Source organism: Gigantopelta aegis, chromosome 10 (genome assembly GCF_016097555.1).
Source record: "Gigantopelta aegis isolate Gae_Host chromosome 10, Gae_host_genome, whole genome shotgun sequence".
NCBI lineage: Eukaryota > Metazoa > Mollusca > Gastropoda > Neomphalida > Peltospiridae > Gigantopelta > Gigantopelta aegis.
The window spans coordinates 90,834,454-90,851,501 of NC_054708.1; the positions used below are offsets into that span (position 1 = coordinate 90,834,454).

At 36.6% G+C, this 17,048-nt stretch overlaps 1 protein-coding gene across 1 annotated transcript in view; it reads left to right on the forward strand.

Annotated features, from left to right (window-relative positions):
- The window catches only part of LOC121384585, a 33,532-nt gene extending 16,806 nt beyond the window's left edge, over positions 1 to 16,726 (forward strand). The window contains exon 3 of the mRNA XM_041515043.1: positions 16,325 to 16,726. Coding sequence (XP_041370977.1) covers positions 16,325 to 16,468 — 144 coding nt within the window. The 3' untranslated portion in view covers positions 16,469 to 16,726. The remainder of the gene's footprint in view (positions 1 to 16,324) is intronic.
- Positions 16,727 to 17,048: the final 322 nt, after the last annotated feature.

A 17,048-nucleotide genomic window follows, 5' to 3' on the forward strand; every position in this document is an offset into this window, starting at 1 on the left:
CCAGTGTTGAACACTTATGCATGATACAAAGTAGATATAAACGGTAACCTGAGTAAACTGCTGACCACAACTACCAAACACATGGAGTGCAGAGCACCTATTTTCCTAGGGGGATTAAAATGACCAAATTCATGGTTTTGGGTTTTCCATGGGTGAGAGCAACTACCAAATAAATGTGGTTCGAAATGGTCTAGTATTTCTGAAAACATAATAGTTTAAATGCATTTGTCTATATGATAGATGTTTTAATGAATTTGTCTCCTACCTGAGGGGAGGGGGGCAGGTGGGGGGGGGGGGAGGGGCAGGGGATACGACATTAACGAAATTCGCAAAATTGATATTTGTATGGTATTCCTGGACATGACAATTGGCTTAATTTTCCCCTATTTATGCCCCACCCTTAGGAGAGGGGTAGAATGACCAAATTTACAAGGAAATGGGTCACGGATATGCATTTTCTATATAACTATTGTGAACTCCATCCCCACCTAGGGGACATTCACAAGTTATATACACTGGTCATCTGTTTGCCTTTATATATTATTTCAATACTATCCAGGTATAGCATTTCGGGCAAATGAGCTGGCCTAAAACCTTTTCACCATGTATTTCCATCATTTCACTCTGACACTATTAGTTGTAATCCATGTAAAAATATGTAGTGATTCATTTGCAACCCTATATAGCTGTTCATGGCTGTAACTAGGATTTAAACAATGAACCAATGAGCATGGAAGGTGCAAGACACTATTTTGTTGTCATTTCAGGGAGGTTACATACTTAAAACATCAGTATCAATAAACTATTTTTCTATTATCTTACACTTCCACCCCCCCCCCCCCCCCCCCCCCCCCCCCACCCACCCCAATGCATTCCTCCCACACCAGGGGTGGGATGCAGCCCAGTGGTAAAGCGCGGTTGGTTTAGGATTGATTCCCATCGTCGGGCTCACTGGGCTATTTCTCGTTCCAGCCAGTGCTCCATGACTGGTATATCAAAGGCCGTGGTATGTACTATCCTGTCTTTGGGATGGTGTATATAAAAGATGCCTTGCTACTAATGGAAAAATGTTGGGGGTTTTCTCTCTAAGACTATTAGTATGTCAAAATTACCAAATGTTTAACATCCAATAGCCGATGATTAATAAGTGTGCTCTAGTGGTGTCGTTAAATAAAAAATAAAACACACACACACACACACCATTGCCTGTACCCGTTAGCTGAGACCCTGCTGTTTGGCAGTACAGCTAATACGAATAATTCTTGTTAACCAGATTCAGGGATTTTCGTTCAACTCTGGCAGAAATCTGCCTGCATCCCCAACGAAACTGAGAGCCCGTACACTTAGGCCTATGCCTCTTCATTTTTTTTTTTTTCATTTTGGGCCCTGTCGCTTAGGCCCTTGTAGAGGGAGGTCAGAATGTGTTTATGTGTGGCACAAAATGTAGTTGGAACTGATTTTAAAAAATTTGAGAAGTCAAAAATGTGAAACGTTTATGCGTAACGCACAGTAGTCCAAGCGGACATAGAAAATGTGCTCCCTACCGCAATAGGTCACTTGAGATGTCACACAAGTAAATGTTGAAAACATTATTATCAGAATCATGAATTTATATTTGTGCAACTTCTTCTGACATGTTTATTGACGGAGTGAAAGAAGAAGAAATCACTGGCAGTTGGTCCTGCGAAGTATTGTATCTGGGTCAAGCGTCGATAATATAGGTCAACTACACTTTAAAGTTTTTGCAAGTTTTCTTTGATATTTTTATCAACAATATAGGATCGTTTTATGATTTGTGATTATTACATCCTGAATACAACATTTTATTTGCATTAAATAATTTGTTTAACGATTTTTGAGACAAAAACAATGTTTCGGGTCGTTGCCTACACAACAGTGTCCGCCCTGCTAAAATACGTGGGATTTTTTTCTTTTTAATTGTTATTTTAAAAATTTTAGTTATCACCGTATTTTAAAAATAAAACACGTGATTACTTACTCTGAATCTATTGCAAACCATTATCCTACTGTAATTTTCACATTTTATATAGGTCCATATAGTTACCGCACAATTTTTGGGGGGTGTTGCGTAACACAAAAAAAATTGGTGTGTATACCCCCGACGCATCCTCACCAATTGCTACCGTACAGGCCATACTATATGCTTATTAATAAAAACCATGCATGGTGCTCCCCCCCCCCCCCCCCCCCCCCCCCCCCCCTCCCCTGTTGGATTACAATTATTTGATTGTGTTTGTACCTTTTTTAAGGCATTAAAAGTGATACTTCTTCTATTTTAATGCAACTGTCATAATGTAGTTCATATATAATAGTATATTATGACAACTTTGTAGAGATAAAAGAAACCGCTACCAAAAAACCCAAGAACCAATAACAAACAGTAGCACGCGCCATTTGACGGGTCATTTTTGTTTTTAAAAAAACATAAGATGTACAACAGCAATTTAGCAAATATTTGGATATGTCATTCTAAGACTATTTATTGACATTTTCTTACTTTGTTTTTGACAAAAATGTCAACAATTAATTTAGAAAACAATTTTTAAATGAAAACAATGCAAAGTGACGTCATTGTGATGACGCTTGACGTGTATACACATCAACGGCAGGAAACGGGTTAAGAAGATAGATAAATAAACGAAACTGAGTATGCAAGGAAATAAACAAAAACACCACCAAAAGATTGTAGCATTCCGATAATAAAAATAACAATAAACTACATATCTCTCACACTAAACGTTTCATTCTAATATTTATATATAACACCATATCCACACAAGGATACCCGCATGCAGGCATCCACACCCATATGCACACCTATACACACACACTAAACGTTTCATTCAAATATTTATATATAACACCATATGCACACAAGGATACCCGCATGCAGGCACCCATACGCACACCTATACATACACACTAAGTTTGTGTTATCTGCCAAATGCAATGTTATTATGTCCGAAGGCAATACACAGTTCACAATCCCAGAGAAGCGTAACTCACATAGTACAACTTATTAGAGAACTGGCCATGCTATGTTCACAAAGCACAGACAAAGCATTTCTGAGACATGAAATTAACATGGTAACACATAACAATACTACAGGTAACAGCTACTGTTTACATAAATATTCAAATTAGCCATGTGTTCCCCGTATGACATTTACTCTGATAGCAACTCTAATATTGATGTAAATTAAATAGGAAAAAACCCATCATGTATCGATATATACACATCAATATATTCAAATATTTACATATTCATAGTGAAACATGAAACAAAGCAAATAGTGTAAAACAGGTAAGTATCGAATAGGAAAATGTGAAAAATGTAATTTCAGTAATAGTTAATAAACAAAGTAGTCCATTGTTGTTGCCACTGACTAGGCTTTAAACCAACAAAAGGATAGTCTTTTATACAAACCAGTTTTGTCTTCTTGCGTTCACTTTCAGACATATTTCTCAACTTCTGAAGTAGATTAGCGCTAAGTTTTCCCGCTTCAGGCGTTAAATCTGGAACTACGCTGAAACCAGATTCCTTTTGGAGCCTCTTGGCGTGATCAAAAACATCGTTACAGGTTACTGAACCATACAATAATGTTTCTTTTGCCTTCTATATACCGCCTGGAGAGGAACACTCTTGGCAAAATCTTAGACATTTTCAATGTCTTAACCAAAAAATCCCTGACTTTTTCTCAGTTTCTCAAGCCAGTTCTTTTTTCGATCCATCTATTCCTCTAATCACAACATTCCATTTCCTTCCCCAAACTTCCAGCTTCAAGCGCTCCTGCTTCTCACTTTCAATTTTATCCTCAATGTTGGAAACCACCCGGTCATGAATATCGCGCAAGGCGTCATTCGCATAGGTCACAAAACTCTCCAAACTTGCCACTTTTACTTTCACAGCAACAAACTCATTTCTCACTGCATCTATTTCCTTTCAAAAGCCGAGTTGCAACATTGCAAAGCATTGGGAAATGTCTTTACCTGAGTAAAGCTGCTTTAACTCCTGCAGTGCTGCTGTGTCTCCACTCACTGATGTATCCGTTGCTTGATCACTGGTCATTGATCACTGGTCGCCATCTTGCACGTGCATCCCGATGCGTTAAAACAAAGGTTATCCAATGAACATATATTGGTCTTGCAAATTATCAAGGTTGATCAACAAAAGTGATAGGTGTGTTTAAAAGATTACCTTTACAGATATATCATACAATTCTGCAAATTATACCTTTAGAAAATGGCTAAACTACCTTAAACAAGAGGAGCAAAGTCTCAAAGCGTGTTTACGTCTCTGCGCACATACCGGAAGTATTTCACATGAGTATGTGACAGTGTTCTTGCTATGGACTGATGGCAGTGGAGGCGTTTTCGTCACCAAACAGCGTCGCACGAGGGCGCTGAAATCAGTACCTTGTGTGGCCACCAGCAGCAGCAATCACTGCTCTGAATCTGTGCATGTGGAATCCTAGTCCATTCTTCCTGCAGTGCATGTGACAGTTGCGGAAGTGTCTGAGGTTCCAGGTCACGCTGGCGTACACGTCTGTCCAGTTCGTCCCATAGATGGTCTATGGGGTTGAGATCTGGTGATCTTGATGGCCATGACTGCACATTAATGTTCTCATTCTGTAGGAAATCCATTGTTACACGTGCCGTATGCAGCCTGGCATTGTCCTGCTGAAAGAGTTCTCTCTGTCGATCCAAAATGGGAAGAATGTGATGGCGAAGAATTTCATCGCGGTAGCGTACATCTGTTGTACAAGTTCACTTCTGCCAGTGTATGAGATGGCTACCCACATTATGACACTCCCTCCACCGAATTTGTCAACTTGCTTGACACAATTGTTGGCAAAACGTTCATTGTGGCATCTGTAAACACGTTGTCGTCCATCACGTCGCTGTAGAAAGAATCGTGACTCGTCACTGAACCATACTCGCTGCCAGTTTCCCAAGTTCCACCCCTGTACATTCGTGCACCAGTGAACATGTAAATGTCGATGTTGACGTCGCAGAACGGGGCCAACATACGGTCTCCTAGCCCTAAACCAGCTTCTCGAAGTCAGTTCCGAATGGTTTGTGCAGACACTCTTCTCAAACCAGGTATGCATCCAGCAGTGTTTGTTGCTGTGGCAGTTCGGTCATGCAAGTGCAGAACCCGGATGTAGTGATCTTGTGCTGCAGTTGTTATGCGAGGCCACTTCTAGGCCGGTCTTTAGCTGATTGAAACTACTGGTACCTGTCCCAGAGACGTGAAATGGTGCTCTGATGGACGTTCATGTGGTGTGCGACTGCCGACTGCGATTCACCTAACTGGAGGCGGCCTATTGCAATGTTTCAATTCGGCAAGCTTAGTCTTAGCATCTTGTAACTCATCTACGTCAAAATGGAAATGAGGCATCATTGCGAGCATTGCAGCTTTAAATACCCATCACTACCCCAATCTTTTCCCCCGAGTTTCATGTGCATTCACTAAAATCTGACCATTTCACACTGATTTCCTGTAATTGTTGCACAACGTGCGTTAAATTTGTTTTAGGGTGCATTTGGGCATGCTGTCCCATTCCAGGAACATTAACCCTTATCCTGCCGCATTCTTTTTGCTAAATTTAAAGAATTTTCACCTGTTCTACATTTCTAGTAATTTTATTAAAATCCCTCGGCATTTTAACATGAAATTACACCCATATATACCATAATGATCCACCTACGTAATGATAGCATTTTGTAGATGGTTATTTTATTTATGTTACCATGGATACAGCTGCAAATTTCAATATACAATTTTTTCATTAATAATTAAGAAAACATGAATAAAACACTACTATTTTTCTTTTAATTTAAGTGTATGCTGTGATTTATTAAGCATAGTGATTGATTTAAAGAAAAAATTAAGCAGACTGCCATTTTTTTCAGAATAATAGGGTGCAATGCACATAATGTCATCAACATTTTTTGGTAAATTATGAAGATAATGTCCAACATTAACTATTATACATTTTTAGTAATATTATTAAAATCAGTTGACATTTCAGCATGAAATTACACACATATATATTAAGAATATCCACCTACGTAACGCTAACATTTTATAGTCAGTTATATTATTTATGTTACCATGGCAACACCTGCAAATTTCAATATACCATATTTTCATTAATAATTATGAAAACATTATTTAAAAACTATTTTTTCTTTTAAATTTAAGTCTATGCTGTGATTTATTAACCATGCTGCTTGATGTAAAGAAAAAATTAAGTTGACAACCACGTTTTTTCTGAAAAATAGGCTCAGATGTGCATTCGGCTATCAACACATTTTTTTTAAAATTATGAACATAATTTCCAACATTAACTATTATACATTTCTGGTAATATTATTAAAATCAGTTGACATTTCAGCATGAAAGTACACACATATATACTAAGAATATCCACCTACGTAACACTAACATTTTATAGTCAGTTATATTATTTATGTTACCATGGCAACAGCTGCAACTTTCAATATACCATTTTGTATTAATAATTATGAAAACTTTAATTTAAAATTAATATTTTGCTTTTAATTTAAGTCTATGGTGTGATCTATTAACGATACTACTCGATTTAGAAAAAGAATTAAGTAGACAGCTAATTTTGTTTTTGAATAATAGGGTCAAATGCATACTACCATCAACACATTTTTGTAACTTGTGGACATTGTGTCCAACATTACATAGACACTAAAAATATGTATACTATCCAGGGCTCAATTTTAAGGATTTTGATCACTTGCCCGGAGGGCAAGTATGGGTTCACATTGAGGTTGCCCCTCCAAAAATTTGGTTGCCCTGATTTCATCCGTGTTTTGAAACTAGAGTTATATTTATATTCCAATAAAACAGCAACCAACAGGTTTGAAATTAATATGTTGTCAATGTAAAATGTAATATGTACTGTCTGACAATAAAATACATAACTTTTTGATAATGATAATGATACACATGTACACATAGGCCTAATTGCTTTAAAAAAAAATATTTGGCGACACATCAGCTAAATCGAAGGCACTCTATGTTCCAATCGAATGCACTCTATGTTCCAATCGAATGCACTGGAATGTTTATTATTCGGAATAATTCACCCGATTACGATTTTTCCCGATGTCTCACGGAATCAGCCGAGGAGTTCCGAGTGGCAAACAAACCCACATGATTTCAACCGATTGACTGATGCTTTAGTAGAGGGGATGATTTTCCGTTTCCTATTTACATTCCGTTTCAGATTTTTGCAAATTCCGGTTGTTGTTTTTCCTTTTTGTGTGTTAATTAGTGTCATGTTTTATTATTATAAACTATATCCATTTATGTTTTATTGTTCCAGCTCTGAGCTTGTTGGCTATTGCTATTTTAAATACCTGTCAACATTTTTGTTGACACAAACTTAAAAAGAAGTTAAAAGTAACATTTACTTGCCACTAATAAAGACAAAAAAAAGTGATGTACCATATTTTCTGGCCTATTACACGCGTCTATAAACCACACCACTTGATTTTAGACAAAGTTCCGACCTTCGTCCGTACATAAAGTGATAAACCGCACCTTTAACTAAGCCGCAGTTAAAACAAAGTCACAAAGTTAATTACTGTTTGTATTTAATAATAACAAAGAGATCCATTCTCTTTTTTAAATTCAAACAATAAATAATTGTTAATTGTGTGGCTTTAAGTTTCATTTCATCTAATGGATTATGGGTAAACAAAACACACTGTTGACAAACCCTGCTATTTTCATGAAAATATTAACAAGAACTTGGTAATGCATTGTTCGTAATCTTACATTAGTTGCCAAAAAATAGATAAATAGATAAATACATGATAACATTTTATTTGTTCCACTCCAGTATGATTACAAAGGGTGAACCAAAAAAACAGAAGAAGTGCACAAGAATTACTAGTACTCACTCGATTACACATGTATATTTCTCTGTAACCTAATTAGCTTGCCATGTGCACAAATTACATATTTAAACATGGTCAGGTCAAGCTGGATATAGGCCAGTGGTAGTGAACCGAAACTAAGCACTGTTCTGTCGATCGTTTACAGTTTCGACATTGTTTTATAACTTTTAAACGACGGACTTTAAAAAATTATATTAAAAAAAAGAGCCTAGAATTATATATTCAGAGCCAGTTTAAGGATCCGCGGGGCCAGTAGCACAAATAACAGCGGGGCCCAATTCCCAAGATTTATATTTTGCAACCCCCTCGGGTAGAGGGGGAAAATGACCTGGGGAAAATAAATGTACACAATGCCTCACCGCGGGACCCGTAGCACCGCGGGACCCCCTGAACCGCGGGACCCGTAGCACGTGCTACATGTGCTACTAGAATAAACCGGTAAGAAGAAAAGTAAAATGCTATTTTTGTGTGCAATTTAGAAAACAATCGGTTCAGAAATAAATAACTTGTAGTAAATTCCATAGCATGAAAAAAGGCGTTTTCCGTGGAACGGACTATAAATGTGAATTGCTTCCATACAGACTAACAACTATGCCTGAAGTTTTACGAAATTACGTTTTCCAACGAAAGTGTCATGTAAATTGGTTATGCTTACGAATTGTAATAAGTATTATTTAAAAATATCGAAATTGAACATACTAGAAATCTTATTATATAATCAACATTCTAAAATTGTATTAGTACATGTTTGTTTTTATATTTCAAATTAAATTTCACTGTGTAAAGTGACACGGGTAAACGGTCACATACTTTGTTGCAAGCTAACGGCGATTAAGCGTAACTTCCGAGAATGAACGGTTCTGGAAGTGTTTAGGCATACAGCTAGTGCACTCCACAAAAGTTGGCATACAAAAACACTATGCATATATTATTAATATTGAAACTTAAAACTACCAAACAGATTTATAATGGTGCTTGAACCAGAAATACAACTTTTGAAGGTTATTTTTAAAAAATCGTGAATTCCGTTTCAGTTACTAAATTCCGCGATTCCGTCCGTGTTTTTCGTGATCGCGGAAAATCATCCCCTCTACTTTAGATAACGACAGTTTAAAAGCGATTGTGGGCAAGGAAACTGCACATTATTATGGGACACAACTCGCCGTTTGGTGTAAAAAAATAAAGTCAGTCGTCCGATGGGCAACTAGTATCATAGAATTAAGTTGCCCGACTGAATATTAGGTGGTTACAGACGACCGGACGACCGTAAAAATTGAGTGCTGCTATCTCTATTACTTTATATAGCTTTGTCAAATGACACAAGATTTTTAAAAAGGTATATTCCCTTTCACTTCCTGTCATTTTCAAATGAACATTATTAATTCTGTTACCATGGTAACCAATGCAAAAAGAGGAACCATTTCCCATATGAAATGTTTTAAATGAATTGAACTGTATAATGATGTAATAATAAGCTCCCAGCTGTTTACAAGAGAAGTGTGAAAATTGTGAATTATGTTACCAAGGTAACCAATGCATAACAGAAAACAAATTTCTAAAAAACTTAAATTTTCAAGGACTGAGAAAAAACAACAATGTATAGTGACATATAGTTACCATGGTAAGGTGTGTAAAACTGGAAACTATTTGCTGTGTGCATACAACTTTTGGGTCATAAGGTCAAAAGTAAAGGACACTAGTAATCAATAATTTGAGGGTACATGTACTTGAAAACTCCAGATCATAACTGCCGCTACTAGGTGGCTATAGGGTTTGGAATCTTTTGAAATTGGACACTGCATTTCATGTACAAACTTTAAGCAGCAGCTATCTTACTATAATCCTTCTAAAAACTATTAAAATGTATCCCATTCATTCCCAAGATTTTAGGGTACATAATTTTACCCTTCATACCCTCTGGCAGAAACCCTGAACACTGATATTAGAATAATAGAAATAGTAAAAAGTATTTTATGCATTTCAGTAATTTATTGTGATACAAGATACTTGCCATAGTGCTTCACATGGTCACAATTGTAAAAAAAAAGGAGTAAAATGTCCATTCACCTAAAAAATGTTTTAAACCCAAAGAAACAAACATCAACATGTGAGCCCTAATTACATATGTACCGTATACATGATGTGTATCAAGTGTTGAACACTTATGCATGATAAAAAATAGATCTAAATGGTCACCTGAGTAAATTGCTGACCACAACTACCAAACACATGGAGTGTGGGGCACCCATTTTCCTTGGGGGATTAAAATGACCAAATTTATGGTTTTGGGTTTTCCAAATAAATTTGGTTAGAAATGGTCTAGTATTTCTGAAGACATAATACTTTAAATGCATTTGTCTATATGATAGATGGTTTAGTGAATTTGTCTCCTACCTGAGGGGAGGGGGGACAGGGGACACAACATTAACGAAATTCAAAAAATATATATTTTTATGGTATTCCTGGACACGACAATTGGCTTAATTTTCCCCTATCTGTGCCCCACCCTTAGGAGAGGGGTAGAATGACCAAATTCACAAGGAAATGGGTCACGGATATGCAATTTCTATATAATTATTGTGAATTCCATCCCCACCTAGGGGACATTCACAAGTTATATACACAGGTCATCTATTTGCCTTTATATATTATTTGAATACTATCCAGGTATAGCATTTTGGGCAAATGAGCTGGCCTAAAACCTTTTCACGATGTATTTCCATCATTTTACTCTGACACAATAGTAGTTGTAATCCATGTAAAAATATGTAGTGATTCATTTGCAACCCTATATAGCTGTTCATGGCTGTAACTAGGATTTAAACAATGAACCAATGAGCATGGAAGGTGCAAGACACTATTTTGTTGTCATTTCAGGGAGGTTACATACTTAAAACATCAGTATCAATAAACTATTTTTCTATTATTTTAACAAACCCCCCCCCCCCCCCCCCCCCCCATGCATTCCTCCCACACCAGGGGCGGGACGCAGCCCAGTGGTAAAGCGCAGTTGGTTTGGGATCGATTCCCATCGTCGGGCTCACTGGGCTATTTCTCGTTCCAGCCAGTGCTCCATGACTGGTATATCAAAGGCCGTGGTATGTACTATCCTGTCTTTGGGATGGTGTATATAAAAGATGCCTTGCTACTAATGGAAAAATGTAGGGGGTTTTCTCTCTAAGACTACTAGTATCTCAAAATGACCAAGTGTTTGACATCCAATAACCGATGATTAATAAATCAGTGTGCTCTAGTGGTGTCGTTAAATAAAAAATAAAACACACACACACACACACCATTGCCTCTACCCGTTAGCTGAGACCCTGCTGTTTGGCAGTAAAGCTAATATGAATAATAATTGTTGTTATCTAGATTCAGGGATTTTCGTTCAAATGTGCTCCCTACCGCAATAGGTCACTTGAGATGTCACACAAGTAAATGTTGAAAACATTATTATCGGAATCATGAATTTATATTTGTGCAACTTCTTCTGACATGTTTATTGAGGGAGTGAAAGAAGAAGAAATCACTGGCAGTTGGCCCCACGAAGTATTATATCTGGGTCAAGTGTCTATAATATAGGTCAACTAAACTTTGATGTTTCTGCGATTTTTCTTTGATATTTTTATCAACAATATAGGATCGTTTTATGATATGTGATTATTACATCCTGAATACAACATTTTATTTGCATTAAATAATTTGTTTAACGATTTTTGAGACAAAAACAATGTTTTGGGTCGTTGCCTACACAACAGTGTCCGCCCTGCTAAAGTACGTGGAATTTGTTTCTTTTTAATTGTTATTTAAAAAAAAAAAATTATCACCATATTTTTAAAATAAAAAAAGTGATTACTTACTCTGAATCTATTGCAAACCATTATCCTACTGTAATTTTCACATTTTATATAGGTCCATATAGTTACCGCACGATTTTTTGGGGGCATTGCGTAACACGAAAAAAGGACCATGTCAATGTTCTAAAAAACAGTCGATAACTGTTGCATGGGAAAAAAAATTGGACCTTGCGATGAGGGTGTGTATACCCCCGATGCATCCTCACCAATTGGTACCGTACAGGCCTGATGTACTAATCATAAGCGTACGAGATCCCATTTTGTTTTGTAGGGGTGGGAGAGGGAGAAGGGCAGGCTAATTTGTGCCCAAATTAAACGAAAATACCACCAGCTAAAAAACAACATTTATTAGTTTTAGCATTACTGCCAACCAGCTATATATAATATAGGGTTTCAAACAAAGCACTACACACTAGTATTGTGAGAGAAATGTTGGAACTACTAGTACATGATGAAAAGGTTTCAGGCCAGCTCAATTTGCCCGAATGTCTCTATCGTATTCTCCCAAAATTTAGATTTTGGTACTAATAAATTTATCAAAATACAATAGATCCAACACAACTACAGTTTACCTCATGATGATTAATTTGTCTTTATAACATTTGCAGATGTGTGTGCAGGGAATGGGTCACCTGGGTCTCTCTCTCCCCCCCCCCCCCCCCCCCCCCCACACTCACAATCCTTGGATCCGCGACTGGTACAGTATAGTACATGCTTTAATCTATTTCAATAATAAAACAAAAAACCGGTGGCGCCACATAATTATGTGTGACACACAACGAGAATGTTTTGTGATTGGTTATTGAAAATAATGTAGGTCAAGGTATTCTCCAGACTAGTTTAGAAGATATTCTTAACCTATCGTTTGTAATTCATTTTAAAAAAATGAAAACAAATATATATCCACTCAGTAGTGATAAATACCAATGTGAATGTAATATGTCATGTTGAAAAGGAAAAAGGAAAAACTGGCAGAAAAACAACACACAACAAAACAACGACGAACACCGAGCACATGTTCGTATTCGATTATATAGTTGACGTAACTGTTCAAGCAAACATACATGTAGCTAGTTAGAATATTGTCTGCTGTAGTACAAGTAACCACGTTGTAATTATTAATGAAAACAGTTAGCAGCACACTGCTGCTGTCAAATTGTATGGCGGGAAATGTGCTGTCACATGACCTGTTGTTTATAAATAGAAATAGGGAAATGGCGTTTTTCGATGACTGCTTATGCCGTCGGATTACAATTATTTGATTGTGTTTGTACCTTTTTTTAGGCATTAAAAGTGAAACTTGTTCTATTTTAATGCAACTGTCATAATGTAGTTCATATATAATAGTATATTATGACAACTTTGTAGAGATAAAAGAAACCGCTACCAAAAAACAAGAAACAATAACAAACAATAGCACGCACCATTTGACGGGTCATTTTTGTTTTTAAAAAAAACATAAGATGTACAACAACAATTTAGCAAATATTTGGATATGTCATTCTAAGACTATTTATTGATATTTTCTTACTTTGTTTTGGACAAAAATGTCAATTAATTTAGAAAACAATTTTTAAATGAAAACAATGCAAAGTGATGTCATTGTGATGACGCTTGACGTGTATACATGTCAACGGCAGGAAACGGGTTAAGAAACATTGTAATTCAGCAACATTGTACCAAAAAAACAATATTTTGTAAATCAAACACTTTTCTTCTTTCCCCGTCACTTATGCATTTCTTTTTTGACAGTATTTTATTTTTCAATACAAAATAAACCACCATTGTCAAAGTGTCAAAATAACTGTATTTTGTTCTGTCCATACATTAACCCATGTACTGACATGATAATCAGAGTGTTTTCTTAGTTAATTGGTATCTTCTTTCCATGGCCTGTAGGCCTACCTGTGGTTCCTGATTGGCAGGTGTATAATTGGACGGTCACCAGTCAAGGTGTCTAGACACAAAAAATATGTGCCTGTTTTATTAAGATCACAGGGTATTGTGGGATAACCGACGACCCCTAAAATGGTAATGGACATTATCAGCTGTCCTGCTTTATTACTGTAATTAATTCTGTAAAACCATTGATTAAGTAAACTTTCCCCATCTAAAATCACAAAACTGACCAATTACGTAGTCCCAAAGAAAATAAAATTATCACTTGGGTATAGTGAGTAGTCATTTTTGCTCCAATGTAACCTACTAATAGGCCTAATAATATGCATTTTCTCTTTGGATTTTTTAAGACAGAAAAATACTATAACCCCATTTCGTTCTATTAATGGAAATGGAAATATATTTAGTTAAATAGTTTATTATATTATCACGTCATTTATGTTAAGCACCTTGTAAATTACTGCTTTTGTTTACACTGTGCATACAGGAGTTGGTAGGAGGTGACGTCACTTAGTCCCAAGCTAGAGTACCGGTCGCATCGAAAAAAAAAAAAAAATGGCTGCCCCCAGTTAGCAGGAATAATCACTTTTCTCATTTTTTAAAATGTCATTATTTGTTGGTGATCCGGGTGTGCATCTTTCCAACACATAAGCCTAATGTTTGAGTTTACTCTTCCTTTAACACGTGCCCACTAACTGGCTGCTGTTGTAATCTAATATAATACAATTTTAATGTGCTTGTCTGGGTTCGGGTACCCCTTTCGGCCATAGACTTCAAAAATCAAATCCCCAAATAATAACCAACAGTTAAACTTTCTGACTAGCAACTAAAATAATTACAATAAGTCAATCTATTTCATTGACACTAAGAGGTTCATTCAGTGTGTTAATTATCAATACTTACTAACACCCCACCCCCATTCAATTACCCATCCATAAAACAATGAGAATCCCAATCACAAATTACTCCTGTGTGTATGTCTAGAGAATGAACTTCACTCACACTCACATTTAACTCTTCTAAATATTTCTTTCTACCTGTGAAACCACAAGATTCCCAAACCTAGAAAGCCTATAAATTTACGAAGTAGAAATAATATTCCCTTCTCTCAGCTTCCTCCAAGAAAGAATAATAACTACTCTCAAAGCATATTTTGGAATCCTTTCTAGTTGATACAAAATATAATTATCAATATTTTCCAGGTTTTACGATAAAGTGAAACATGACGGTGACATTTTCTCCACTACCTTAAATACAAATTTACTATTCAACCAGTAATTTAGCCAATAAATATTAATGACTGACCATTGTCAGTTCACATATAATAAGTCTAAAAACAATTAGGGAGAGTTATTCCCAAAACAAAATGTACAACAATACAGCACAAACACAAAACTATACCTCGGTTGAAAAGACAGAGGTTACATAATGTCATTAGAAATCCCGAGGCATTCACATAATGGCTCTTATTGGTCAAAATCAATGACTTGTTAACAAAAATAAGGGATGATCGGACAAAGTCGCATAACACCCCTTTCTAAAAATAACAAAGATCAATGACTTAACTCAATTCCACTTAATGTTCGACTTGCTATATTGTATTTTGACAAAAATATACTGTTAAAAATAAGTAGGGGATATTGCATTTCAAATATCTATAATTATAGAATGAAATGAGATATAAAACTCAAAATATGTTCACAATGTTAATGTTCCCACTCATAGAGCATGAAAATATGCACTGATTGTTTTGATTGCGAAGCACGTGACGTAACACTTGGAAAGGGTATGATTTAAAATTGAACACTTAGCTTGTGTGCATGTTTTGTGAACACTGACAATATTCTTTCTTATTTGTTACTGGAACACTAAATCATAACCTATCTGTCATATTCTTTACAACATTGTGTAACTTTTCAACAATGCAATGTCTCCAACGTCAGGAACGTCTCAGGGCTGTAGGCATGGTCCAAGTTGGCACCACCCAGCGAATTGTGGCCTGTAGACTTAATGTGTCACAATCAGTCATTAGCTGATTGTGGGGCCCGATATCGACAAACCAGAAATGTAGATGATCGTCACCATTCAGGACGACCAAGGGCCACAACTCTGGTTCAGTACTGCTTCATTAGGAATTACACATTGAGGAATCGAGGTCAATTAATCAATCAAATCACAACAGAACTCCGATTTACAACTGACGTTATAGTGTCTGGTCAGACTATTCGTAATACACTACATAGAAGTAACATCCACACATGTCGGCCCTACGTTACCCCACATTTGACTGCGATACACATTACTGCCAGACGTTAATGGTGTACACATCTTAGACATTGGGCTAACAGGCATTGGGCTCAGGTAATGTTTTGATACAAGTCTAGATTCACACGATGATCGACGACAGCTTGTCTGACGATGTCCCAATGAACGCTGCATCAATGTCAATGTTCGCCCTCATGACTGATTTGGTGTGGGGTGGAATCACCATGACTGCCAGAACCCAAATGCATATTGTTCATGGGAGGGTCACTGGGAAGTTCTACCATTACAACATTGTTGCACCGATCATTGTGCCCGTTGCACGTTAGGTTTTTGTTTTTCAGGATGACAATGCTCGTGCTCACTGGAGTCTACTGGTCACTGCATATCGGCAGCAACAGAACATCACCACACTTCCATGGCCAGCCCTAAGCCCAGACCTTTCACCCATTGAGCACATGTGGGACATCATCGGACGACGTCTCTGAGAATGTCAATGTCAGCCAACCAACTTGGCTGAATTAGGTGCCGCTCTCCAAGAGGAATGGGACAGGATCCCCAAAATGTTATCAGGAGAATGACACGTTGGATTCGTGCGTGCTTAATGAACCACGGGGGTTTTACCCATTACTAGTGCAAATATGGAAAACATCAAATTGACAAGCATAACCCCTGTTGCCTATCTGTGTCTCCTCCGGACCTACATCACTATTCGGGCTAGAATCTTTAATGCCAATCCCTTGTCACATGAGTGCTTGTGTTTTACCATTATTTAACATTGCAATAAAAATTAATACATCTCTATTATATTGTGTTATATTTGACTATCCCCTACTTATTTTTGAACATTATACAATAAATAACTTTAGATTAACTATAATTCCCAACGGTTCCCCAAAATACAATATAATATTATATTACTTCTAACACCGCCCTCACCCAATTTAGAAAACTTACTATTAATTATAAAATACAAATGAAAACATTACCACAATACATGGTCTCATACCACACTTTGAATAATTGAAAACCTTAAATGATTTTCCTGGCATCTTCTATAAGACAAGA